This window comes from Triturus cristatus, chromosome 10 (assembly GCF_964204655.1).
Source record: "Triturus cristatus chromosome 10, aTriCri1.1, whole genome shotgun sequence".
NCBI lineage: Eukaryota > Metazoa > Chordata > Amphibia > Caudata > Salamandridae > Triturus > Triturus cristatus.
In genome coordinates this window covers 884,853,356-884,880,837 of record NC_140593.1, presented here as the reverse complement: position 1 = coordinate 884,880,837, position 27,482 = coordinate 884,853,356, and the positions used below count along the sequence as shown (strand labels likewise).

The 27,482-nt window shown below is 45.6% G+C and overlaps 1 protein-coding gene across 17 annotated transcripts in view; it reads left to right on the top strand.

The window, feature by feature from the left end:
- Positions 1-27,482, top strand: part of LOC146796177 (uncharacterized) — a 1,057,178-nt gene that overhangs the window by 736,294 nt on the left and 293,402 nt on the right. For 16 of the 17 annotated variants that reach the window (XM_085628582.1, XM_085628595.1, XM_085628592.1 and 13 more), the window contains 2 exons: positions 21,049-21,153; positions 27,101-27,235. In XM_085628582.1, coding sequence (XP_085484708.1) covers positions 21,049-21,153; positions 27,101-27,235 — 240 coding nt within the window. The remainder of the gene's footprint in view (positions 1-21,048; positions 21,154-27,100; positions 27,236-27,482) is intronic. The other variant, XM_085628589.1, reaches the window with a different exon arrangement.

The window sequence follows — 27,482 nt, the reverse complement described above, 5'->3', positions numbered from 1 at the left end:
GGCTCCTGTTTAGCCTTTTTAGAGGACTGGATTCCTAAATTTACGGGCATATCGTTTGATCAACCTTTCGAATTGGACAGAGCACACAGAATCCCCTCATTTAAATCCTCACCAAGGCAGGGGGTCCGTCCAATTATCTGCAAGCCTCTGCGATTTCGACATGTAGAAGCAATACTTAGCTATGCCCGGAAAAATCATCAACTCACCTGGGAGGGTCACAAAATTATTTTCACCCAAGATTTTTCGAAGCCTACTGTTGACATACGTAAGGGTTTCCTAAATCTAAGGGACAAGTTGAGGAACAAAGGTATCCTGTTCTCCTTTGTCGGTCCCACAAGGTTTAGGATCACTGAAGGGGCAAGACACCTCTTTTTCAACGATCCCAGAGACCTTGCGAATTATCTAGAGGGCCCTCCTACCCCAGACATGGACTCATCACAGCTCTCTGCCAGTAAGAGGAAGTCCTCGCCAGGCCCGGTGTAGTGCAGGCACTGATGTCTTTGCTCCTCTTATCATTGTCTTCTTCAGAAGTTCCGGCGCATTGTATTGACTCATATGTATTTTGATGTTTGTACAAGCCCTTTATTGGTTGGGATGGTACTAGGATGTGACTAGGATGTGACGGTATTTGTTTCTATTTAGGCTTACACTTTTAGCCGAAGGTTGGTTGATAGTTCGGTACTGGAAAGGTATGTATGTATATGATCTGACCATGATGTTTCCTCCGGAGTGCGGGTGGACACTTCTGTCGTCGCACCTCCCACATGCTAAGTATTGCGGTAGGGGTGGGGAGGGAGGGGAAGGGGGGTTATTGGGTTGAGAGCGTCCACGTTTTCATTAACGTTTTCAATGTTTTCATAGTTGATTCCTCAGCTGCTCTCCAGCTACTTTTCTTTCTTCTCTTTTCCTTCTTTTTCTCCTTCTCCTTCATTCTTCTCTTTTCCTGGCTTCTTCTACTTGCTAGACTTGTCTGGTGCCCTATATCCAATACGCAATTTTCGAGATGGGATTATCTGGCTTTCAAGGTTATATTGCTGTTGCGGATGTACGATTTGCTTGTCTATCATATGAGCCCTGCTATGTGGTATTTAAAATATTCGCATTTGTTCCTATGTCAAGATCCATGCTTATTGAATTCACCATTTGTAACCGTTTCTGATGGCCGCTAACAAACAATGTGCCCTTTCGAACGATTTGAAGATAGTGTCTTTAAATGGCAAAGGTCTTAATCACCCTGTGAAAAGACGTAAGGTTTTAGAGTATTTAGCCAAGACCCAAAGTGACATTGTGCTGCTACAAGAGACAAAGCTTTCCGAGGAGGACAACAACCTCATTAAATGTAACTGGATTTCGCAAATGGCATGCTCGCCAGCAGATAAGAAGAAACGAGGGGTTATAACCTTGATTTCGAGATCTGCTAACATCACGCTAGAATCCTCTACACACGACAATGAAGGTCGTTTCTTGATCACTCACCTGAGAGGCGAAGAGTTATTACATGTGGTCAATCTTTATGGTCCTAACACAGATGACCCCTCCTATTGGTCCAGCGTTTCAGACAGGTTAGATAGTATTCCTCAGGAGGATCTTATAATAATGGCAGGCGACTTCAACCTTCCCCTGGACCCGATAATTGACAGGCAGTCCAACTGCCACTATCAACCTACGGGTTCACACGCTGTGCTCACAACTATTTGCTCTAAATTTAATCTCAAAGATCCCTGGAGACTCCAGCACCCAGACACAAGGGATTATACTTTCTATTCGGCCCCTCACAATTCGTACACTAGGATTGATTATATCCTTGTCTCTGGGGCATACACCAGCCTCATTGAGTCCTCTGATATAGCCCCAAGGTTGATTTCTGATCACTCTTGCATCTCCCTTAAATTAACGGGTTGTCACAAGGAACAAACTCCCAAACGATGGCGGTTTAACAACGATGTCTTATCAGACCCTGAGGATAAAAAGAAGATTGCGGAGGCCATTTCAGATTATCTTGGTCATAACAAGGTGTCTGATACTAATATAAATATACACTGGGATGCATTGAAGGCCACTGTAAGGGGATTAGTCATTGCTATAAAAACAAAAATAAATAAACGCCTAAACCAAGGACTACTCCAGCTAGAACGAGAAATTAGAGATTTAGAGACTGCCCACATAGCCTCCTTAAATGACTCTACCCTATTATTGTCCTTAACACAGAAAAAATATGAGTACAATAGGATATTAAGTGAACGTGCCGGGGTGTGGATTAACAAATTTAAAGCGCTGAATTTATGCGAGGCCAACAAGGCAGGGAAACTTTTAGCTTCTTATCTTAAACACAGACAAAATCAACATGTCATCCCTGCAATCAAGGATGCTAATAACCAAACCCATACTACACACAATGGCATTCTCAATACTTTTAAACAATTTTATCAGGACCTGTATTCAAATAATCAGACTTTTGACAGTGAGAAGTGCACGGCTTTCCTCCGTGATCTTAACCTGCCACAACTCTCAGAGGAAGACTCTGCCATGCTAGGTATGGAAATCAATAGCTCGGAAATAGAAAAGACTGTCAGGTCCTTGAAAGAAAATAAAGCACCAGGGCCAGACGGCTTTACGGCATCCTTCTATAAATCCTTTTTAGCCCAATTAGGTCCTGTCATGAAACAGGTTTTTAACCATAGTGCCGCCACAGGACACACGCCTGATTCTATGACCGAAGCTAATATTGTCGTTATTCCCAAGGAGGGGAAAGACCCTGTATATCCAAAAAACTATAGGCCTATTTCGCTTATAAATGTTGATTGCAAAATATACGCCAAAATTTTTGCGGTCAGACTAAATTTGGTCCTTCATAAATTGATAAGCAATTCCCAGGTAGGGTTCCCCACGGAACCGGTTATCCAATGACAACACCCGTTTGTTATGCCATGTATTAGAAAATGCTGCAACTAAATCTGAACCCTCTATTGCCATTACGTTAGACGCCGAGAAGGCATTCGACAGAGTCTCTTGGGCGTTCTTGGAACGTTGCCTGCACCTCTTTAAATTGTATAAGGACTTTATTAAAATGGTTATGTCACTATACCTAAAACCGACTGGTCGTATAGCTGTCAATGGGTCACTTTCGGAGGCCTTCCCTCTTTATCAGGGTACCAGACAGGGATGCCCTCTTTCTCCATCACTTTTTCTCTTGGCGCTGGAACCTCTTCTTCAGGCCATCAAGCTCAACACAGATATCACAGGTATTGATATCAATGGCGTGCGAGTCAAATTGGCCGCTTATGCGAATGATATTTTGATAGTTACAGAACGTCCGGATTCCTCCATTACAGCCCTAATGGAAACGATTGCATTATATTCCTTACACTCTGGGTATAAACTTAATAGGGACAAATCGGAAGTCAAACCATTAAACGTGTTTTGCACTAGTGATATGTTGGGGGACTCTGGGTTGATATGGCAGTCGGGCTTCATTAAATATTTGGGGATTGAATTTGGGAATAACATTATGGACACCCTGTATCAAAATGAAAAGGTACTCCTACAGAAAATTAAGAAACTCTTGGATACCTGGTCCCCAAAATTCATCACGTGGTGGGGGAGAATTGAGACTATCAAGATGATGGTTACTCCTTTATAATTATCTCATAAGTATGCTGCCACTTATTTTAACTGACTCCTTTCACCAGAAATTGGATACTCTTTTAACATCCTTCCTTTGGCGCGGCAAAAGAGCTCGAATTAGCATTCGAAAATTGAGGCTGTATAAGACACTGGGAGGCGTTAACCTGGCTGACTTCCGTCTCTACCAATACGCCTTCTTGGCGAAGCAAGGCCTACTTTGGGTTTCTCCTCCTGATAATTACATACCAGTGTGGTTAGAAGTGGAAGGGGCCCTCCTCAATAATATACATCACCTGTCGATTCTCACGGCTAACCGTCTTGTCGCCACCCACTCTAGGTCCATCTTTAAGAACACTAAATTAGCTCTCTTAAAAATAGATAAGGCCATGGATGTCAGTATGAAGGGCTCCAATATGGAATCAATCTGGCTAAACTCCAAGTTCCTTTATAATGGTAAACCACTGTTCCTTGCTTCCTGGTGCAAAAAAGGTATTTTCTTTCCCCACCAATTGGAAAATAATGCATACCCATTGACGTTCAAGGAACTTCAATCTAGATTCCAATTAGCTGATATTGAATTTTATAATTTCCTGAAAGTGAGGGCTGCCATTGCGAAATCCAGAATGTCCCCTAGTTCCCCATCGTTACCCACATTGGCGACAAAACTTAATAGGCTTGGCCATCAGGTTTCCCAGATTTACCAACTTTTGCGTCCAAAATCCTCCAAGCTTAACTCTAAGGTAGTTGATTATTGGAACTTGCTTTCAGCTAATCAGCTAACCGAAGATTCGTGGTCCCCGTTATGGAGGTCAGCTTCACGCAATAAGATTTCCCGAGTTCTATCTCAAACGAAATTCTGGCTATTACACAAGGCCTTTTGGACACCGGCTAGGCTGTTTTCCATGGGGATCCGGGAAGATGACATGTGTTGGAATTGTAATCAAGGCAGAGGAGATTTGGCTCACCTTATTTTACACTGTTCTGTACTGAAACCCTTCTGGGATAGGGTCTACCTATTTTTGACTAATCTGTTTAACTGTGTACTCCCCAGGACCCTACCGACCGTGGTAACTGCTTTTTTACAGGACGATTTGCAGTCGGAGGGGGACCGAGCTCTCCTTGATCTACTGTTGATTTCTGCAGTTAAAATGGTACTCTCCAATTGGAAGGATACTAGCAAGGCCTCCTACAATTGCTGGATGAACTGGGTCATACACCTCAGGGGGGCTGATAACATTGTCTTGCAAAATTCACCTTGGAAACCATCCACGAGGAGTATATGGTCTACCCTGGACGAATATTTTGCTACTCATAAGCCGCCATGACTTCATTATCTTGAACGATTATTCCTATGTGGGCTTCTCATTTACGGAAATTGTCCTGGCCGGATATTTGTTATACTATGCTATACTAAGTATGGGGCTCGAGGTGCTAGACAATCACTTCTCTCTCTTCTCTTCTCCTTCCGGCCTTCCTTTCCTCTTTTTCTTCTTTACTCCCTCTTTCCTTCCTTCCTTTCTTGAGCTGGTGATTAAGTGATTACTTCACTGTTAACATGTACGTCTATTGCTGGCATTTGCTTATTGATCAGTCTAAACTCCATCTCATGTACATTGTGCTCTCGATCATGTTACCAGCTTCTGTTCTGTTCTTATATAAAATTCCAATAAAGATAATTTGAAATAAAAAAAAAAAACTATTTTTTTCTAACTTGGGGTAGGATCCTTTTTTGTTTTTCACTTTTTTACTGTTTGAAGTGTTGCACAAATACTTTACACATAAGTTAAGTCTGACTGCTCTGTGCCAAGCTAACAGAGGGTTGAGCACTTGTTAATTTATGGTTGGCTTGTGCCTCACCTTGACCAGTATTGTGGTTGCTGCTTGACCAGGGCCCGCACCTCAGTTAACCAACAACCTAATTTCTTACATTGGTGCTCAGCGGTGGGGATAAGTACTTGTGTTTGTGCAGTGCCATTTAGTGATTTTGTGTACACTACCATTCCATATCTGAAACCAATTTGAGTTTAAATTTCCTTGATTAGCCTTTTTTCTTTTTCTTTTTTCTGAATTATCCCTTTGACTGGTGTGCCTGAATCCACACCTGCAAGGATGGACTTTGACCTGGCCAACATGGATGCCTACTCTGGAGCCCAGCTCAAGAAGTCCTGGAATGAAAAGGGACTTCCAGCCAAGAGCAACACTAGGAAGGTGGTGCTCCAAATGGCAGTGACGACCTAGACGTAGGTCCACCAGTGACTGGTTACAGCAACAGAATGAGATGAGGATGTGGACACGCAAGGAGAGGATCTGGATCCCAGTCTTGAGAGGCAACAGTCTGCTGAGGGCGATGATGTACCTCCTGAGTTGGAGCTCCCTGCCGGACGAGAGAGTAGAGTGTATTCCCAGGACTGTCCCCAGAGGAGTTGGCAGACTGGAAGGCAGAAAGGGAGTTCAGGCTGGAGATGGGCAAAATCAGGATGGAGGAAAGGAAACTGGCCATGGAGGAGAAACTGGCCTTAAAGCGACTGGCTCATGAAAGGCGCCTCAAAGAACTGGACCTCAAAGCCAGGCAGTATTAGTGGCAGCATACCTGTAGTATCTTCTGGAGACAAGAGGGTCCATATTCCCAAAGGTCTGGTGCCTGACATTGTTGTGGTGCCTGACATTGTTGTGGTGGATAACATTGTTGTGGTGGATGACATTGACCAGTGGTTTGAAGCATATGAGGTGGTTTTGAAGATGCATAGGATCGCTGTGGAGGATTGGGGAGGCTAACCTTTGGAAGCACATCCCTATACAAGGGAGGGGAGGTCTTCTGGCCCTAGATAAGGTGGACAGGTTGAGGTATTTCCCCCCCATGAAGTACCGCTTTCATAAAGTATGGCTCAACCCAGAGAGGTACAGGCAGACATTTAAGTACAGCCAGAAGCTACCCCTACAGTCCTGGGTGGATGGTGTGGATTTCTTTTGGAAGGCACTGAATGGTTGGGTGAAAGGCAGTGAATTAGAAGGATTATGATTATGAGGGGCTGTATAACCATGAGTCACTCACTACCCAGTGGCTCTGGTTCCCTTTAAGGTGGGGTTCCTTAAGGGGAGCTGTGAGTCCAGGGTTGCCTGTGTGGGAGTGCCTGCCCACGCGGTCCATGGCTGCCCAAGGGTAGTCAGGAGGTCTTGGAGCCTGGATTGAATGGTCCAGGTGCCTGTCAGAAAAAGGAATCGCAAGGGTCACTGGAAACCCGCTCCTGTAAAGCTCACAGTCCTGGAGGAGGTTAAGCCTGAGGGTGATGCCCTACAACCTACAATGGAGGACATTCCCACCCTGGGTAACCTACCTGAGCTAAACAACTTGAGCTAAACAACTGGCAGTGGCAAGGGAGTCCCACCAGAGAGGAGTTTTGCAGGGGGCAGATGGAGTGCCCTACTCTTGAGGGCCTACAGCAGCAGGTTGAAGCCCAGGTAGCTGGTGACCACCTGACTTACTGAGAGAATGGTCCCCTATATAGTAAGCCTAAAGTTCTGAGCCTGGTGCAACCCATGTGTTAGTGGTCCCCCAGTGCTACAGGGCCTTTCTATTACAGCTGGCTCATTATCATTATGTTTCCCTGGCAGGTCAACTTGGGCAGGCCAAGACCTCTGAGAGGCTTGACACCCACTTTTACTGGCCCCAAATGAAGATGGCCTCTGATGCGTTTTGCATGGTATGCCTTACATAAAAACCAGTGGCAATTCAGGAGGGAAGCGCAAGGCTCCCCTGCAGCCTGTTATGGGCAGTTCCTTGGAAAGTGTGAGCTTCGACATTGTTGGACCATCGGACCCCAAGACAACCTTTCACAACAGGTTGATCCTGTCTTAGTGGATCATGCCACCCAGTACCTGGCGGCTATACCTCTGAGGACGGCGACTGCACCCACGTTGGTGAGGGCACTAATGAGTATCTTTACCCTTTTCAGGTTCCCCAAGGAGATAGTATTTGACATGTCGGTGTACATGAAGTTCATGTGGAAGGAGTATAGGGTAACCTACAAGTTCTCCACTACTTACCACACCCAAACAAATGGGCTTGTTAAAATGTTCTACAAGACCCTAAAAGGCATGATCCTAGGCCTGTCAGAGCCCATGAGGTGGAAGTGGGACGTACTCCTGCCCTGACTTTTATTTGCCTACAGGGAGGTATCGCAGAAGGGGGTTTGCTTCAGACCCTTTAAACTTCTGTATCGGCACCCTGTGAGAAGACCTCTCAGTCTGGTAAAGGAGGGCTGGAAGCAAGCTCTCCGGAAGGCCCCCAGGATGTGTTCAGCTACACGCTGCACTCTGTACTCAGGTCAAGCACTTCTGTAAGAAAGCCAGAGAGAATCTAGAAGCCATCCAGGAAGTCATGAAACAGTGGTATGAACAGAAGGCCACCTAGGTTGAGTTTCATCCTGGCAAAAAAGTGTGGGTGATGCACCCTGTGGAGCCTGGGTGCTGCAAGACCACTGGTCTGGGCCACATGAGTCTTGACCCTGCACCCAATGGGAACAGTCCAGCCCGAACTGCCAGGTCAGGTCCTCCCTGGACTGGAAACAAGCATCCTAGGACCGGTTTCGGGCTTTCAGCCCTCATCAGCCAGGATAGCTTGACTCCAGTGGCATGGAGAGCACGGGACCCACGTCTGGGCATACCCGTCCCACTTGGGGGGAACAAATGCAAAAAGAACAATTGATGGACAGAGTGCAGAACAATGTCATACATTCACCCCAGTTCAGAGATCCGGGCCTAAATCCATCGTTTTTTTGCTCACCATGCCATCCAAGTTTGGACCCAGCCATATGCAAATCAGTCTTGACCCTGCACCCCATGGGAACGGTCCAGCCCGAACTGCTTTGTTCGCCCTAAATTGGCAGGGTATGCCCAGACGTGGGTCCCTTGCTCATTTTGCCCGCGGATTCAACCTAGCCTGGCTGATGAGGGCTGTTAGCCCGAAACCGGTCCCAGGATGGTTGTTTCAGGTCCAGGGAAGAATTGGCTTGGCAGTTCGGGCTGGACTATTCCCATGAGGCACAGGGTCAAGACTGAATTGCATATAGCTGTGTCTGAACTGGGGTGGTGAAGTGAGCTAAAGAACGATGATGGATTCAACCCAGATCTGTGACTGGGGGCGAGTGTCTGAAAAGTTTCAGCGCTCCGTCCATCATCTCCTTGTGTTCGCTTTGTTCGCTCTAAGTTGGCAGGGTATGCCCAGACGTGGGTCCCTTGCTCACTTTGCTGCTGGATTCAAGCTAGCCTGGCTGATGAGGGCTGTTAGCCCGAAGCCGGTCCCAGGATGCTTGTTTCCGGTCCAGGGAAACCATGGCTTGGCAGTTCGGGCTGGACTATTCCCATGAGGCAGAGGGTCAAGACTGATTTGTATATAGCTGTGTCTGAACTGGGGTGGCGAAATTAGTTAAAGAACGATGATGGATTCAACCCAGATCTGTGACTGGGGGTGAGTGTCTGAAACGTTTCAGCGTTCCGTCCATCATCTCCTTGTGTTTGCTACTTGGGAGGATGCAACGTGCAGCCCCTCCAGGCCAAGATTGAGACCACTCTGAGTTGGGAACCCCCCAAGAGCCAGATGGGAGTGAGAGCCGTCTTGGGCCTCAATGGTTAATACAGGAGATTTGTCAATGTCTATGGCACTTTTGTTGCACCCTTGACAGAGCTGACTTCTAAGACGTAGCCCAGACAGGTGATTTGAACGGAGTTGTGCCAGAACGTTTATGACACTCTGAAGGAGGCCATGTGTACATCACCTTGCTCAAGGCCCCTAGCTTATCCAAGGAGTTCATTGCACAGGCAGATGCCTCAGAGCATGGCATAGGGGCCGTCTCTCACAGCTGAATTAAGGGGGCCCGTATCACCTGTAGCCTTCATCAGTAGGAGATTACTTTTGTGAGAACAGAGGTGGAGTGTAATACTGGGTACTGAAGAAGCTGAGACCATAGCTCCTTAAAACATGGTAGACTTGGCTTATACCCAATTGACATCCTTAATTTACTTGTACGTCCAGAGTAAAGTGGCACTAGCTGGGCCGAGGGCCTGTAAATTAAATGCTACTAGTGGGCCTGCAGCACTGAATTGTCACGCTCTTTAGTGACACTTTAAACATGTTTCAGGCCTGCCATTGCAGTTTGTGTGGGCAGTTTTAAGCTGCCATGTCAACCTGGCCAAGTAAACCGTTTGGCAGGCCCAAACCTTTCTTTTTAATACACATGTCACCCCTGGGGCAGGACCTGGCCAGCCTAGAGGGCAGGGTGCAGTGTGCTTGAAAAAGTGGGGCATGTGCTTTTTAGTTTAACAGGTCTCAGTAGTGAAAAATATGTTTTTCACAACTGCAAGTCCTACGTCGCCCACAGAATAACATTGGAGTTATCTTATTACATTAAATAAGCTGTAATTTCCAAACTCATTTATGTTTGATGTCTTTGGAATTGTAATGTAAAAACCTAACTTATGATGAAGTTGGATTTTAAATTACAGTTTTGAAAATACCACTTTTAGAAAGTTTGCGTGGACTTTTTTTACACATATACATTTATTCGATTTTTTTAAATTCAATATGTCATATTATGACATCAATAATTGAATTCACAGTTATTCAAAGATAAATTCAAAAAAATATTACTTAGAGAGGAAAAAGTTCCAAAGCAGTTGTGTAGATGAATAATTGTATATTTATTTTTCTTATTTCATATATACAGTAGAGGTTCAAAAAAATCAATGTCAAAACACATTGGCAACTTTTTTTCTTGCAATACACAGATCTTAAGGGACCACATGTCAATGTATTGAAAGTCTAAATACTATTTCCAGTATTTGAACCTGTCCAGCAAGTAGAACTAAGTTACAAATAAGACATTTGACAATAACGTTTAGAGGAAATTGGACAGTACGTCGATGTTTTGGTCTCTGTAAGTCAGTGAGACCATATTCAGGACTGTAGATATTTCAAGAGGACGGAAGACCCCTCTTTGAAGTATCAGAATGAACAGTTGTAAGTTAGACTTGTAGAGCTTGCTCCGATAGGAATCACTGGATAAAACAGCTGATTGTGATATCAATGAGGATTGTAGAATCCCTTGTGTCAAAATCACAGAGACAGCCATTTTGTGAGAAATTAATGGGTACACATTGAAACTTAAATACGGCAAGAATTTGCTGATTTCCAAGAATGACATCAATGTCTCCCGATGGGTCGTGGCTTACCCGCGGCATTCAACATAAGTTAGATGTGTTTGTTAGTGTTTTGAGATAGATTTTTTGTGAACTCCTTATTGTATATTTGAATTAAAAAAAGAAGAAAAAAATATATATATAGATATATAATTATTACTCTACACACCTGCTTTGGAACGTTTTCCTCTCTAAGTAATGACATTTTTTAAATTTATCTTTGAAAAACTGTGAATTCAATTATTGATGCCAAAATATGACAGATTGAATTTAAAAAAGCAGATAAATGTATCTGTGTAAATAAATAGCTGGCCTACTGACTTGAGGTTCAGTGACAGAATGCTCCAACAACCTAAACCCAAGCACTTGGACTCTGCCACCTGTGAGTCTACCTTGCCAAGTGGTGGCACCCCAGTCCTGGACCCTTGGAGTATATCTAAGGGTCATTGACAGCCTCTGTGGATTCAGCATAACCAACGCATCATCTCTGCTATGCTGCTTGACCCCGAGCAGAACCGACGCATCACGTCCGCTGCGTGGGTCTCCCCGTCAAAAAAACCCACTTCGCATCACAGCCTGCCATCTCATCGGAACCAGCGCTGCATGACACATCTTCGGCGCAGGCCCTTGCTTCCCTCGTCAACGTCAGCCTCGATGATGATGCCAGACTCTGCATCGCAGTCTCGCAGGTCCTTGGAACCGACACATCCTCTACTCCGGATTTCACATTGTAAACCCTGGTCAACGTGATCTTCAACGACAATGCTGGACCTTGCATCGCAGCCTCGCCGCATCTGGGAACCGACAAATGGCTTCAGCTGTGCAACACATTTTCAACGAGGACCCTCCCAACGCTCCACAAACCAGGATTTAAGATACTTTGTTGAGCAGGCCTAACTGGGTCCTTGTAGTCAGGCTGGGCTCCATCGCAGTTGGCCTGAACGTTTGACGTTGTCCCGCTCTGGCACATCAAGATATACACAGTTGCTACATCCTGCTTTTTGGCACTGTTTTCACTGAAATCTTTAAAATGTCATATCTACGGTTCTACTAATTGGATTCATGTAATTTTCCTCTTGTTTTATTTATGAAAAATCTATTATTGTCTATCTTGGCATAGGATCCTTTTTCTGTGTATTTTTCACTTTATTACTGTTTTGAAATGTTGCCCAAATACTTTACACATTTCCTCTAAGTTGAGCCTGACTGCTTTGTGCCAAGCTACCAGAGGGTTGATCTCAGATTAAGTTAGGGTTAGCTTGTGCCTCACTCTGACAAGGACTGTGGTTGCTGCTCGACTAGGGCTCCCACCCCAGTCAAACAACAGCCCAATTTCTTACAGGTAGGTTACAAATTGCGACCCACTACGAGTCACAGCTGTTACATGGCTAGTGGCCTGCTGGTGTTGCAGCCCATTTTTCTTAAAGGAAGTTGGGCTGCATTTTAAAAAAAAAGTTTTATTTTTTGTTACGTTATTGTTTAAGGGTCCCCATCACCACTGCCTATTCTTAAACTTATTTTTTTTTAATTTATTTATTTTTTTTTTTTTTTTTAAACCGTTTATTGCAATCTCAAGAATATACAAGTATGGGCCTACAACCTTCCGGCCGGCCGCTAGAATGACAGGAGCATATGACATACGTTCAAAAACACTTGGCGTTGCAGAAAAGCAAAATCAGGAGGTATCAACGTCGTGGGCCACATCACTCTGACCCCACAATACGGTTTCATTTTATACGAACAACACGAAAACCACACCCGCAAGGCAACCCGCAATCGAAAGTAACAGCACGTGCTCCCCGAATGGGGGACCCCAGCCATCCACAGGAGTCTAAAGAGGGGAAGGGGAACAGATCGAGGACTGGGGGAACTCCGTGCTCGGGGCTAGGGAAAGGAGTCAACTAAGGGGACGGGGCTGGTGAGGCCGCAGGCAACAGTGGCGGCGCGCAGATACCCCCGCGGTAGGCGTTCCAGGGGCCCCATACTTTCACCCATGCCCCAGGCTTACCCCTCGCCACATACACCACCTTTTCTCGGAACATGCACCAATCCATGTGTTCTTTCAGGCCGACACCGCCGGGGGCCTCTGGGATCCCCACAGTTGACCAATGTCACGCTTAGCTATCATATATCCCAGAGTCACCCATCGCGTCTGCGGAACCGAGTAGTCAGTTGGTTCCCACACATTCAGCAGGCATCTCCTCGCTTCAGGCAGCAGCGCGACATGCGTAACCACTCGCAGGACCTCATGCACACCACGCCAGAATCGCTCCACCTTCGGGCATTCCCACAAAATATGCAAAAAAGTCGCCAAAGCACCACACCCACGCCTACACAACCCATCCTCAGCATAGCCCATAAGCAGAAGCCTTGGCCCCGTCATGTAAACCCGGTGGAGTATCTTAAGCTGGACGAAGCGAAGGCGAGCCGGTATGGCCACCTCCTTCGGAGAGGCCACCGCGGAAATCCAGTCTTCGTCGTCCAACTCCAGCCCGTCGGCAACCCAAGCCTCGCAGAGGCCAGTCAGCAAGCCCGAGCGGTCATTAATCAATTTTTTGTAAATAAGGGAGATCGTGCTGTCCGGAACGTGGCCATCCAGCACTCTATCCTCCAGGGGGGAAGACTCCGGGATGGAGGCGACGTCTGGGAAGACGGAGCCCAGTGCGTGACGGACCTGCAAGTACCGAAAGTATTCACTGCCCTGCAGCTGAAACTCCGTCTGCAGCGTCTCGAATGTTTTAAATCCCCCCCTCGTCCAGAGGTCCCCCACTTTACTGATGCCGATCGTGTCCCACTTCTCGAAGCCCTTCGAGGTCCACAGGGAGCCCAATCTCTCAGACGCGTACAACGGTGATGCCCGGGTCAAACGGTCCTTCCACCCCATAGCTGCGTTAGCCGCGTGCCATACTCGCACCATGACACGCGTAGGCCCCGTCAGGCGGGGGCCGGGCGCGCCAGAGTAGAGCGCTCGATTATAGTCGCCACCAGGCAGGAGCATCTTGTCCATTTCAAATGCATGTTTTAAGGCGGGCCCGTAAAGGCCATGATTAATTGCAGCTAGCTGGGAGGCCCAGTAATACCGTTTAATATCCGGGAGGGCAATTCCCCCGTCGTACCATGGGAGCGTCAACTTCGCCAGGGCAATACGCGGCCTCCCGTCCCAGAACAGGCGGCGCTGTAGACTCTCCACCTCACGGAAGTAGCGCGCCGGGACTAAATCCATAGTATTCTGGAGAGCGTACAGGAAGCGTGGCAACGACATCACCTTAAACAATGCCGCCCGGCCGAGCGGCGAAAGCGGCAGGCGCCGCCAGCGCGCGACGTCCTCCTTCAAGCGCTGGAGGGGGGGAAGCAAATTCCGCTCGTAGCGGGCCTCCGGGTCCAGAGTAATATAAACCCCCAGGTACCGAAACCCCTGGGAGGCAATCTGGATCGACAGCTCCGCGGGAGGACGGGAGCCTCCCCGGAAAGCACATACACACATGATTTAGCCCAGTTGATGACAAGGCCTGAGTTGCGGCCGAATGAGCGCAAAACATCAACCAGGACAATCAGTGATTTACGCGGGGAGGCTAGGTACAAAAGGATATCGTCAGCGTATAGGGACACGCGGTCCTCATACTCGGGGGTCCAACGGAGACCACGGATGGAAGGGTGCCACCGCAGCCACTCCGCCAGGGGTTCCAAGGCCAGCGCGAACAGGAGCGGCGACAAGGGACAGCCCTGTCGCGTGCCCCGTCCCAGCTCGAATGGGACCGATACTCTTCCATTCACCACCACCTGCGCCAATGGGCCCGAATACAACAATTTGACCCAGCTGATGAACCCCGGGCCAAATCCAAACTTCGCCAGCATAGCCCAGATGTATGGCCACTCGAGCGTGTCAAACGCCATGGTGGCGTCTAAGGACGCCAATATGGCCGGCTCCCGCACAAACGGGACACGCGCGAGCACACCGTGCAAGCGCCGCAGATTAAGGGCCGTGTTGCGATGGGGAATAAAGCCGGACTGGTCTTGGTGGACCAGATCGCCCACCACGCCGACCAGCCGGTTGGCTAGCACCTTGGCGAGGATTTTGGGCTCCGCATTCAAGAGCGAGATAGGCCGATAGGATGTAACCCGGTCTCGAGGTCTCCCTTCCTTGTGGATCACCACGATTGTAGCCAGACGTTGGTCCGGCGGGAGGGAGCCCAGCGAGTGGGCCGCCAGGAACATCGCACGGAGGTGGGGTGCCAGTACATCCGGTCGCAGCTTATACAACTCGATAGGGATGCCGTTCGGGCCCATGGCCTTGCCGGATGCGACCGAGCGTATGGCGAGGGCAATTTCGTCGGAGGTAGGAGCGGCATCTAACGACACCCTGTCCTCCACCGAAAGGGAAGGCAGCGCGATATCCCTAAGCAGGGCATGGGAATCCTCCTCCGAGCAGGGAGAAACCGGGGAATACACCTCGCGGTAATAATCCGCGAAACAAGAGACAATGTCTTCTGGCTCGGTGACACGCACACCATCCATCCTCTCAATCAGCGGGACCACACGACTCGCTCTCTCCTTTTTATCCAACCATGCAAGCAGTTTACCAGCCTTATCACCCACATCATACAGTCGCCCCTGTTGCTCTCTATAGAGGCCCCTGGCCGCCTCCGTGACGAGGGCCCTGTAGGCCGCCTGCTTAAGGTGTAGGACATGTAATGCAGCATCCGTCACCCCACCCTCTAGATCACCCTCCAATTCAGCGATTTCGGCCTCCACCCGGGTCACCTCCTCCTGCTCGCGCCTCCGGGCATGGGAGATAAAGGAGAGGGCCTCCCCTCTAAGAACTGTCTTGAAGGCTTCCCACAGGGAGATAGCCGAAGGGACGGACCCCACATTCTCATCGAAATACCGCTGCAAGGATTTAATCAAATCAGCGCGAATGGTGGGGTCGCGCAGGTACCAGGCGTTGATTGGAGCTACCCTGCCCTCCCCCCTCGGGAAGACATCAACGTGCAACAGGAGCGGGGAGTGATCTGAAATACCCCGCGCCAAATGGCGCACCTCTCCTACCCTTTAAACTTATTTTTACATTCAAATTGCGACTACATTCCTAGACCTTGGAGATATCCGTTAATTTTTAATGTTTTGGAACTTAATTTAGACAAAAGATACTGATTCAGTATTTAGAGGGGACACCTACAGTGCAACCTTCCCAGATACCAAATTTGTATCAATTCGGAATTCCATTTTATGAGTTGAAAAAACGTTTCCGGATCCTAAAATGGGAAGAATGCATCGAAAAAGCATTTTGACAGTCGCAAACACCAAATTAGAGCATTAGCGACCTATAAAATGCTTTCTACATCAGTCCCAAGGATGCTTGTAAAAGAGAAAAGATCAAATAAATGGAGGATGCTATTAGCAAATGGATTAAAATTTGAGTCTACATTTCTGTATTGGGCTGCATTGTTAGGCAAAACAACATGGTCAAAGAAGGAAGAGATGAGGCAAAAATATTGATGGTCACTAGCTTAAAAATGTGCTTTTAAGCTTAACGAGGTAATGGTGGACATGAGTGCAATAGCTGATAGAGTCAAAACATAAGACATGAGAGCAAGTTCGTAAGGAATTATTTTTGTTCAGGAAGGAAACTTTACCATGGAAAAGAGAGCACATACAAGGGAAAATGTAACACTGACACTAGTCCAGAGACTTGTCTGTGTAGCTTAGGGCGTAATTTGAAGCAACTGACACTTCTTCTATACCTGGTCTGTGGATCCTTGATAGGCCCCCATAGCCTTGCAATTCAGTCTGGTATTTCAGTCCAGGCCAATCATGTTTCTGCACATCCTTTTTCTGCCTAACATCAACTCCCAAAACAGAGTACAATGTGAGGATATTTCTGCTCTCCACTTTCACCTGCATGCTAGGGTTGGTGAACACATGAAACGTTATGGTGGGTATAGGGAAAAAGTAATTAAAATGCTTCTACAATGCAGAGATTGCAGGATCAGAATTGTAATAGTACAGCATGTCAGGGAAATGGTGGCATTCAAATGTCTGTGTGAGCACATACATAATACCAGTATTTTGGGGCTATGTTGCAGATTGTACTATTATACCAAGCTAGGAATAGTAAGGCAGCTCTCATTGCTAAAAATGTAAGGACAAATATACAACTGGTACCTTCGCTAACACAAAAATCACATAAGCACTGAAATGGGTCATTTATAAGATAGCGCAGCTGTATGGTTTGCTATCAGCATATTGGGGACATTCAGAAAGCTTCCTTGGGAATACCATCTGCCCATTGCTTACCATTGGCTTTGTGGTTTGTAGCTCACATTTCCTTGCTTTCTATTTGCTGGCTCTATTTGTATTTGTCCCTTCCTTTGCCCAAACCTTATTTACTGTATCCTTCTGAGATCTCACGTTCTGTACACAGGTCTTTAAATCTGATTCTTATGTTGTCACATTTGCTGTGCATTTAAACACAAAGGTCAAATGTCAGGCTCCATCTTTCGAGGGAGCTTAGTGTTTACTTTTTTCCTGTGACTTCAAAGTGAGTGTTTATAGGAAAGCAAGAGGAATGCAGATTACTCTCCTCGTGGAACCCGCTTCTGCTCCTGTTATGCTCCAGTTTATGAGGCTGTATCATAAGCCTTGAAACACGCCTGCAGGGAAGTGGTTCACACACACATTCTGTGGTGACAAATATTCATGTTGAGGTTCTTCAATCAAAGCACTGTTGGCTTTTGCTCAGTGTGACTCTCTAGTGAATGGCTAATGATCTTTCTGTTTACAGTCAGCGAGTCAGAGTGCCAAACCCTTTTAATATTAACATACAATAGCAAGCCAAAAGGTGTAGTTTACATAACTACACTTAATGAGCAGTAGCCTCAGTATGTGCAACACGTGACGTATCACTGTGCCGTAAAAACCTATACAACCCAAAATACTGCTTTCCTGAAAACAACAAACAGTATTCCGGAAACTACTATGTTAGAGGGCATATTTGGTGTTTTAAAGAGAGCAGAGCACCAAGCAAGGCTCTGAGGCTTAAAAAACCATGATTTTATAATCTTCAACAAAACAGTGAGTTTTTGTATTTCCCTTATTTTTCCTTTGGGGAGTTCCAAATGCTAGAGGCTTGGAAAGAGCTCACTTTCATAATTTACTGAAGCATGATGCTTACTTGTAGTTGTCTGTTGGAGTAGAGGCCGCATTTAGGGCTGTGAATGTGTAGTGTTTGCTTGCTGAATCTTGTTCCGATTCCTTGCAGTGCTTGGTGCGTTTAGCAAAGTGCTTTAAATGGGATCCACAGTGAAACTGGAGGTCAGTTCAGTGTCAAAGTGGTTTCTTTCAGTGCCAGGAACTGCTGGAACCCGAAAACCAAATGCATATCCTGCCTATGTCATAAACATAATTTTTATACAATTTGGTGGACGTGTGTGTTGTCAACAATGAAATAGGTGAATATGTTCCACTGAAACAATAATGACCTACAACCAGGACCAGCTTTAGCACTGTTGGTGTCTGGTGCAATACTCCACACCACTTCACTCTATGCCTCTCTACTCTACTCTGCAACACACTATTCTATACCAGTGCACTTGACCCTACTTTACTATGCACCACTGCACTCTTTTCCAATGCACTATACACCAGTCAAGTTTAGGTTACTCCATTCTATGCCACGCTACCCTGCAAAACTCCACTCTGCGCCACTTCACTCTTCTCTGAGACAATCTACTCTATGACACTGCTCTCTACACCACGCCACTCCATTTTACTCCACTCGATTTTAAGCCACTTTACTCTGCACCCCTGCACTTTACGCCACTACTCTTTGCTACCGCACTCTACCCTGCACCAATCCACTCTACTGTGCATCAATCCACTCTATGCCACTTCACTCTACTCTGAAACAATCTACTATATGCCACTGCACTCTGCGCCACTTTATGCCACTGCACTCTACTCTGCACCACTCTACCCTATACAACTGACCTCTATGTCACTCTACTCTAAGCCAATGCACTCTATACCACTTAACTCGAAACCAATGCACGTTATGCCAACTACTCTGCAACACTGAGAAACAAAAACCAACACAACAGCTGACCAAGGTCAAGCACTTCAATTCTTTTAGTTTCAATAGTCAAAGGGTAAGTGCAGCAACTTCCAGCATCCGCTGTTGAAAGATGCCTGTTTAAGACAAGAGTTCACACAAAAGGAAGATGCACTTGATAGATGTCAAACAGGCAACAACTTTAAGATCCAGAAGTTCTTCTTTTTATTTAATTCTTGTTAAAAAACCGGCACACAGCCAACGCGTTCCGTTCCTCAGTGCCATGGGAACTTCGTCAGTGCTTATGTAATTATTAGTTAAGTAACCAGAGAGCTGAATTATTTCACGGTCATTCACATGTGGGTGATTGTAAGAACGAGTCTGATTCATGTAATCCTGGGTCAGATAGTGAATTTCCGGAAGGCTCCCAAACGACTTGAACTGTACTTCAATTAATATTTTAAAAATTCTTTGTACGGTCGATGTGTAAATATCACAGTGTCTTAGCGCAGAATAGAGCAGTATGGTAGCTTGCAACGGCATCAGGATAGACATGTGGAAGGTGGGGCCCTAATAAGACGTGGGTCATATGACTTATATAGTGTTCATTCCAATTGTGTGGCCGCATGTAGTGACCTGTTGCCTCTTAATTTGAGATATCTACAGCGGCTCTCCTGATATTTACCACTTTACATGAATCTACAACACAGCATGGGACAATTATTGTAATCCATCTAAGATATCTTTGATAGGCCCCCTCGTATTTGGGTGTCCCTGAAACCAAGTATTCACCCTCATCCTTTCGGCAATCATTATCGGACTTTTCCATCGACCGTACAAAGAATTGCTTTAAATATTAATTGAAGTACAGTTCACGTCGTTTGGGAGCCTTCCGGAAATTCACTATCTGACTCAGGATTACGTGAATCGGACTCGTTCTTACAATCACCTACATGTGAATGACCGTGAAATAATACAGCTCTCTGGTTACTTAACTAATACTCTGCAACACTGCACTGTACGCCTCTATATTCTGTCTGACACTACGCCACTGCGCGATATGCCACTCTATTCTACTCTTCACCACTCTACCCCACTCTACTTTAAGCCACTCTACTCCATGCCACTCCATTCTATGCCACTCTACTCTGCAAGACAGCATTCTCTGCCACTAAACTAAATTCCTCTCTACTCTGCACCACTGCAAGCTACGCCACTCTACACCATTGCACTCTATGTCTCTGCACTCTATGCCACTCTGTTGTATTCTGCACCACTGTGTTGTACTTCACTGCTATCTCACCACTCTACTCTGCACTATTTTGACTCAATGACTTCACTTTACTCTGCACCACTGAACTCTACGCCACACTACTAGACTCTGCGCCACTACACTCTGCATCAATCTATGCCAGTCTACTCTGTTCTGCACCACTGCACTCTACACCACTCTACTCTTCATACTGCACTGTACGCCACTCTGCTCTGCACTAGGGTGCTTCATTGCACTCTTTCCTGAATCACTCCTTTCTTTGCCACTTCACTCTACTATGAAACAATCTACTCTATGCCACTGCACTCTACCCTGCACCACTCTACGCCACTGCACGTCAATGCACTCTACACCATTTTTCTCAAAATCAGTGCTCTCTGCGCCACTGCACTCTACGCCAATGTGCTCTGCACCACTGTACTTTACTCCACTTCACTCTTGGCCACTCTATGACACTCCATGACGCTCCACTTTAGAACACTCTACTCCACTCTGCCATTCCACTTTCCTACACTACTCCACTCTAGAACAATCTACTCTGCTCTACGCCACTGTACTCCACTCTACACAGTATCCTTCACACCACGCCACTCTACAGCACTCCACGACACTCTACTCCACTCTGACACTCTAAACCGCTCAACTCTATTCCCTTCCACTGTACAACACTCCATGACACTCCACGCTACTCAACTCAACTCCACTCCACTGTCCTGTACCTCACTAACTTTTAGCCATGCTGAACTGCAACCACGCTGGTGTGCAATATGGCTAAAAGAAATTGGCAAAGCAAATTGTTCTGGCATAGGCGAGACCTATTGGCTTTGCCAGTGCTTGATGGAGGGGTTTGTATGCTTCCCTGACGTTGTCTGTTAAGTGTTTATAGCATCTGAACTTCATCTGTCCTCAGGCACGTGTCTGCACCCCGTAAAGAATCCAGGGGAAGATGTCAGAGGTCAGTCTCCCGTTTCCTTACCACATAACCCGACAGGGGCCTCATCCCTTCCAAGAACCGGTAAGGGCGCTTTACATACCATTTCCTCTTCTGGATGTGCTAAATATTGATGTATTTTAAAATACTGTGTATTCTTGGTGCTATGCTGCTGACTATACAGTACAAAAACATCAACAATTTACCCTGATCACTAGTAGGGATATACTGGACTATTTTCCCAGTTGATATAGTAGGTTACCATGGGGTTCCTGGGATACAAATACTCCAGCTAGGTTTTGCCAAATTATTCCCTCTAGGTACTTGATTGTAGAGGTGGGATTTTTTTCATTGCATGGTAAAGTGGTTGCAGATCATTGAACAAAGTAGCATCCGCTTACCAAGGCTAACAGTTACATGTGAACTGCAGGTGAATTTGCTGGAACACACATGCAGTTCTTAGTGAGAACTCCAAACTACTTGTGCAGTTCACAGACCTGAGACCGACATGTGCAGTCCACTGTTCAGCATTCACATAGGTACTCCTTCCTGCCCCTTGCTTCAGCCCCCAATTGTCCAGTGCCGCTGGTCTTCAAAGCAAGTAAGTTCCTTTTAAGACTCAGGGGAACAGTGTAATTACCCTAATGGTCATTACATTATGGTAATTAGTTTGCTTTCTCCATGACAGTGCTACTGAAGCAATTTGCCTGCTGATTGAGGACCAAGATTCCGAAGGGGCTGAAGCAGGAGGGAGCCAGTGTGAAATATGTCTGCATGCTTAGGATAGATGTCATCACTGCACTGTGTGCACCCTGGAAATCTTACTGTGTGGGAGGAAGGGCACTGGGGAGAGCATGAGAAAAATGATGAGGTCATTGCCCAGCTTTGTGTAACTTGGGATTTGTTTTCGTAGTTGGAACAAATCTGATTTTTCTCCTCGAGAGAAAAACAAAAAAGGCCAATTCTGCATATTGAAGTTTTTGCCGACTTATTTCACTCACCACTACTTGACTGTCCATAGTGCCATAGTGCAGTCTTGGATTACTCTTAGATGTGGGAGTGGGCTTGAAATACTGACACTGGCACCTGTCCTGAGGGAATCCACTGAGCTCGGAGGCTTGGCTAGTCCCTGCTAAAAATTGGAATTTATTGTCTGTAACACACTACGTCTTTTTAAATCTGTATCTCAGAAATGGTTAGGACTATGAAGTCTATTCAGCCAGTTGTAGAATAAGGGCAGCTAGTTGCAACCCACAGGGCACTACACCAAAGCCTGTCAAAAAAGGAAAATCTTTATCAGCGCAATATGTGCATATACGGAGGCTCGTCTGGAGTGCCCTGCAAGTTACGTATAGTACAGGTTTAGCATATTCCCCTTTCTCAAATGTATACCTGGAAGTAACAGACCTCTGTTGTCGATGATTCTTGGGGCATTTCCGGCCAAGTGGGGTGCAAGGCCCTTTTAACCCTCAGTGCTGCTTCAGCACTTTGAGGCATTTTCTATGCATGCTTCAGTAAGCTGGTCTTTGATCATAGTCCTCTTGGTCTGCGGCCTCCTCCCATCCTCTGTGTTTCCCTAGTTTCCTCTCCACGCCAAACTGTAGCAGCAGGACTCTAATTTGTGTTCTGAGCACCCATAGAGCAAACTCTGATTTTTCGTTCCACAGTTTGGCAGTTTCGGTTTTACACCTGTAGCAGAGTACCCTGCCAACCAAACTAGCACTCCGCCTGCTCTTTTTGGAGTTGGGTGAACGGTCATGTTAATGCCTGCAGAGCCCCCTCTGGCTCAGCCGGGAGAAACCTTACACTGATGGTCCGGCAGACATCCAACCGTTGACGAAGTACTTCAGACCATCCACGTTATTTAGGGTGTATGTGCGCAGGTACTTATTTCCTTGTTCTGGACCACTAAAAAAAGGCTGATTGTCCCGAACAGGAAAATTATGAAGAAGAGAAAGCTGCCAGGGTTATTAGTTTTTATTTTCCGAAAACAAACATCCTTGTTGGAAGGTTTTGTTTTAAAAACTAAAAATACACTTTTGCTTCAGAGGAGCTGCCTCTTCAGATTTTCCTCAGAAGGCATTAAGATCATTGCCATTTTGGTAATCTGTTCCGCTGTAGTGGTCTTAGGAGAAGCATACAAACCGACATACCAAGCTTCCCTTTTTGGGTTATTACATCCCCATGCAGATATTGAGCATAAATGTACCTTTAAATTGATATTAAGGCAGATCTTTAAATTTGTTATTTATCCAGATCTGCATCAAATACATTAAAATTAGGTTTGATCATCCTGTAATGTCTACATTAATTTGAAAAGTTCCTGAAAATGAATACCATTGTTGAGAATAAGAACTGCGTTTGGATCCATTACTTTCTACTAACACTTCTATTCCAAGTGTTGCCAGACATAAGGCAGTTAGCAATTGAAGCTAAAAAGAAATAAGTTGGTCAGACATTACATTTAATGTGTAGGCAAATGATGTAGAGTGACTTGATGGTTGCTATACCTACAGAAAAAATTAATGCTTAATTAGTTGTGCATAGGGAGTTGAAGTACAGTGGTGAAAGGATGAAGAAGCATAAAGAACTCCGGATTTAATTTTGATATAGGCAGAGGTTAATCTGGACAGCGAAGTGAGGTGTAGATTAAGAACCTTCAATGGAGAACACAGTAACCAATAAAATCAAGAACTTGTGAATGCATGGCACCTTTGCAGTACACGGTAACGTGAGTGGTCTAGAGCAGTGGTTCTTACCTTTTTACTTCTGTGGTCCCCCACTGAATCATTATTGGAATCCAGGGACCGCCCCTGAGTCATTATTGGAATCCAGGAACCCCTACTGGGTCATTATTGAAATCCAGGGACCCCAACCGAGACATTTTGATGATCTGCACTGCAAAACAATATACACAAAAAAACAGATTCAAGCATTCATCGAACAAATACACAAATATTGAAATATTTAATTCACAAACAAATATTTTTTTTTAAGTTAATTTTAATGGGAAGTTTTTAGCTTTTCTAAATTCAATTCAGGCCCCCCATCACCTGTAGTATTTTCTGTTTGATGCACTTGACTGCTCCCACAAATCAATCTGAGCATTGCAACTATATTTTTAGCCTCCAATGTCAAACTCCTTCATATTTACAGAACCTTTTAATATTTTCATTTTTCAATTTTGCTTCTTTATTTATTCACACTTTATTAATCTGTTAGCACTATTTCTTTATCTTAGCAGTCGCGTACTGCTGAGTAGGCTTTTTGGACACTCTGGAGTCCTCAGTCCACAGGTTAGGAACCGCTGATCTAGCGAATAAAGTGAATGTCAGAGTCAAAGCATATTGGACTAACAGTTGTTACATCTCCTGGAAATGTTATGGTACTCTGCCCCTCATGTTTTTTCCTTGCCTTATGCTTTTTCTCTAGTGAGCCAACTAGAGTTGCTTTATATTTTTACTATACTGTTTATCATCAGAGCCCTGTGCTGCTGACAGGCATCACACAAAATGAATCCCCAATCATAATGAGAACTAACTACTGCCTCTTTGTTTCAAATTATTTTGTGAAAGGCGGAAGCTTGATGAGAAGGTCTTTTTACCTGTACCCTTGTGGGGAGATGACCCCACAGGCACACTTTGATCAACCTTATGCGGGGAATTTGTGTGATGATTGTTTTGCAGGTGTGCATGTTTTACCATAAATGAGTCAATAGTCTTGTCCATTTGGGACCCAATTTTCATAGGTGAACATGATAGTCCTATTTCCTGAAGGCTATCTCTTATCCATAGAGGATATGGTTGCTTATGCGCTCCTAAGTCAAAGACATCTTCCCCGAACCAGTCTTCCCTATTGGTGGGAGATGCTGCCACCCTCTTACTTTGTTTAGCATAGGTGCCACCTTCTCTTTGATACTACCTTATCACAGCATCCATACATATCTTCAGTAAACTCAGTTTTCTGCATGTTTATTAGTGGTCAAGTAAGGTCAGCTCCTCTCTTTTCTCAGAGCATTTTTGTCTCCTGTAGGACACTGCAGCAAGGTGTTCCAAGTATCTAGGATTGGCCCCAACCTGAAGTTAGACAGCGACCATCATAGGTTCTGTTCTAGTAGTGCATCTTCCCAATCTAGTTTGAATGGTGTTTTTATGGCCAGTCATTTTACAACTTACTGGCAGAGGATTTCTGGCCCACATACTCATTAATTTCTGTAGGATTGAGAAATGAAAAGTAATCCTTTTCTTTTGTATTCTGAGATACTCAAAGCCACTTGCAGTATGACTGGAGTGTAAGAAAAGGCAGAACAGCCCATGTCTCTGTACCCGATTGGCCAGGCCTGGTCACCAGAGGAACATAAGTCCTTGCCCGCCACAGCTGGTACTTCGGTCAGTGGTTTTACTCAGCATGAAAGAGGTTCACCTTGAGAGAAGAAGATAAAAGAGCCAAGAGTGGAAGTTCTGCTTAGGTTGCCACTCTCCCTCCAAACTAGGCCTATGTCTAGGAAAGCCAGTGATGTTACCTTGCTGCTTGACCTGCAGAGAGAAGTACTACCTAAATGGCTGCAAGCGGAGCTGGACGGCAGCTGCCAGGAGCAAGTGACCTGACCCACAGGAAGACTTCAAAGGCCCAGTTGACTGGAAGGACTTGCATGGGTAGACTAAGAGGGCCTCAACGTCTCATGGTCTCCCGAGCCCAGCTGCCCAAACAAGTGAGAAACACACTTGGGCCAAGAAGCTGCTCCATCACAAGTTGAGACGGTTGAGCCTGCAACATCCTAGACCCTCCTCATGGTGTAGCTCTATCAACTTTCTTTGATGCTGATGTGACGTCTTAAGACTGTAAGACTGTTAGCCTTTATCCCCAAGGTGGGGAACTGTCCCACTGGTTAGAGGAGTTGACTTTTAATCCAAAACCATTTGAGCAATCATTCTAGCCCTTAGGACCGCTCCAGAGATATCACCAGTGAAAGTCATGGTCACAATTTCCTTCTACTGTACCAGTGACTAGGGGTCACTATTGCCATTGTAACTCTCGTTGGGTGTCCCAAGTCCCCATGGCGCTCCTCCACCAAATAAAGTCTCCTGGCTTTGTTAGATTTTGAAATAAATGCCCATGCAGCAGGAAAGACACATTTTGGGACAAGTAGTGGGCAACAGTTTGCAAATTAATGGTACAGTCCATGCAGCAGTCCTTTCAGACGGATGACTCCAGTGAGTAAGACCTGTAACCACTTATTGGTCACCATTGGCGAGCCACCCAGCTACCAGAACCCAGGCAAGATGTGCAAGAATAACAAATTTGGGCATTTTGTTGTTTGCGTGGTGAGGTTTTGCAATAAACCATTTAAAAGGCTATGGTTTGGACTTGTTAGGAATTCCTCCTTTTAATATACTGCAATAAGCAACACACTGATGGAAAGAATGCTTGAATTAATCTCATCCACAGTTGATCAGTCAGGACCAGTGTCATTACAGAATGCCTTTTTTATACCGACTCTGCCACTATAGGCAAGACAAGTCGTGTGCAAGTCAGCGTTGGTCCAACTCCAGTAGGAACAGTCATGATAAACGGCCATGCAAGGTCCCCTCCAGACTGGAAAAAAAAAGTAGCCCCAGATCTATTTTTGACTATTTAAGCCTCAACAGTGAGGGATAGCTTGCATTCTGTGGCACAGTGAGTACATTATCTGCATCTTTGGGTATTCCTGGTGTCTACTTCAGAGTACAGTCTGATACCAGTATCCCTGACTGTATTCCCATCACACAAACCTCTATGTTTAGATATAATATCTTAGCACTTACTTACCATTAAGACCCGAAGCCCCCTCAAAGAATAACATTAGCCATAGGTATCAATGTTAGTCTTTTTTTAGCAATAGGAAGCTATAAAGGGGTTGGTTCTCACAACCCTAATAAGCAAATGTTAGTGAATACACATACTGGGCCAATAGATATAGGCACTAACATTTTATTGTCTATGATTGCTTTATTCTCTCTGATGTACTTTATTGTTTGATCCCTACCTTCAGAGTTGGCACGGGATTCCGCAGAGGGAAGAATACCTTCCAAGGAAGATAGGGAGAAAATGATTCACCACCACAACCTTCCTCATTGGCTCCGAACATCAAAAAACAGAGATGGAGTTTCCATACCTGGACCAGCAGGTAAGCATTCAGCTGTCAAGCTTATGTGTGACGTGCTAATCCTTAGTCTGTGCTGTGGTTGTACCAAGTACTATTCCTTGATTTATTGAAAGGTCCATGCTGACAAATTACCACCAGAATTCTTAGGTAGTCTGGGGAATAAATGTAATTTTTCTGCCTTCACTGCAAAACCACACCTTAACTCGTATAATAGGCCTTCCTCAATATTTGAGACGTGTTTACCACCACATGAATAGATCATCTTCAC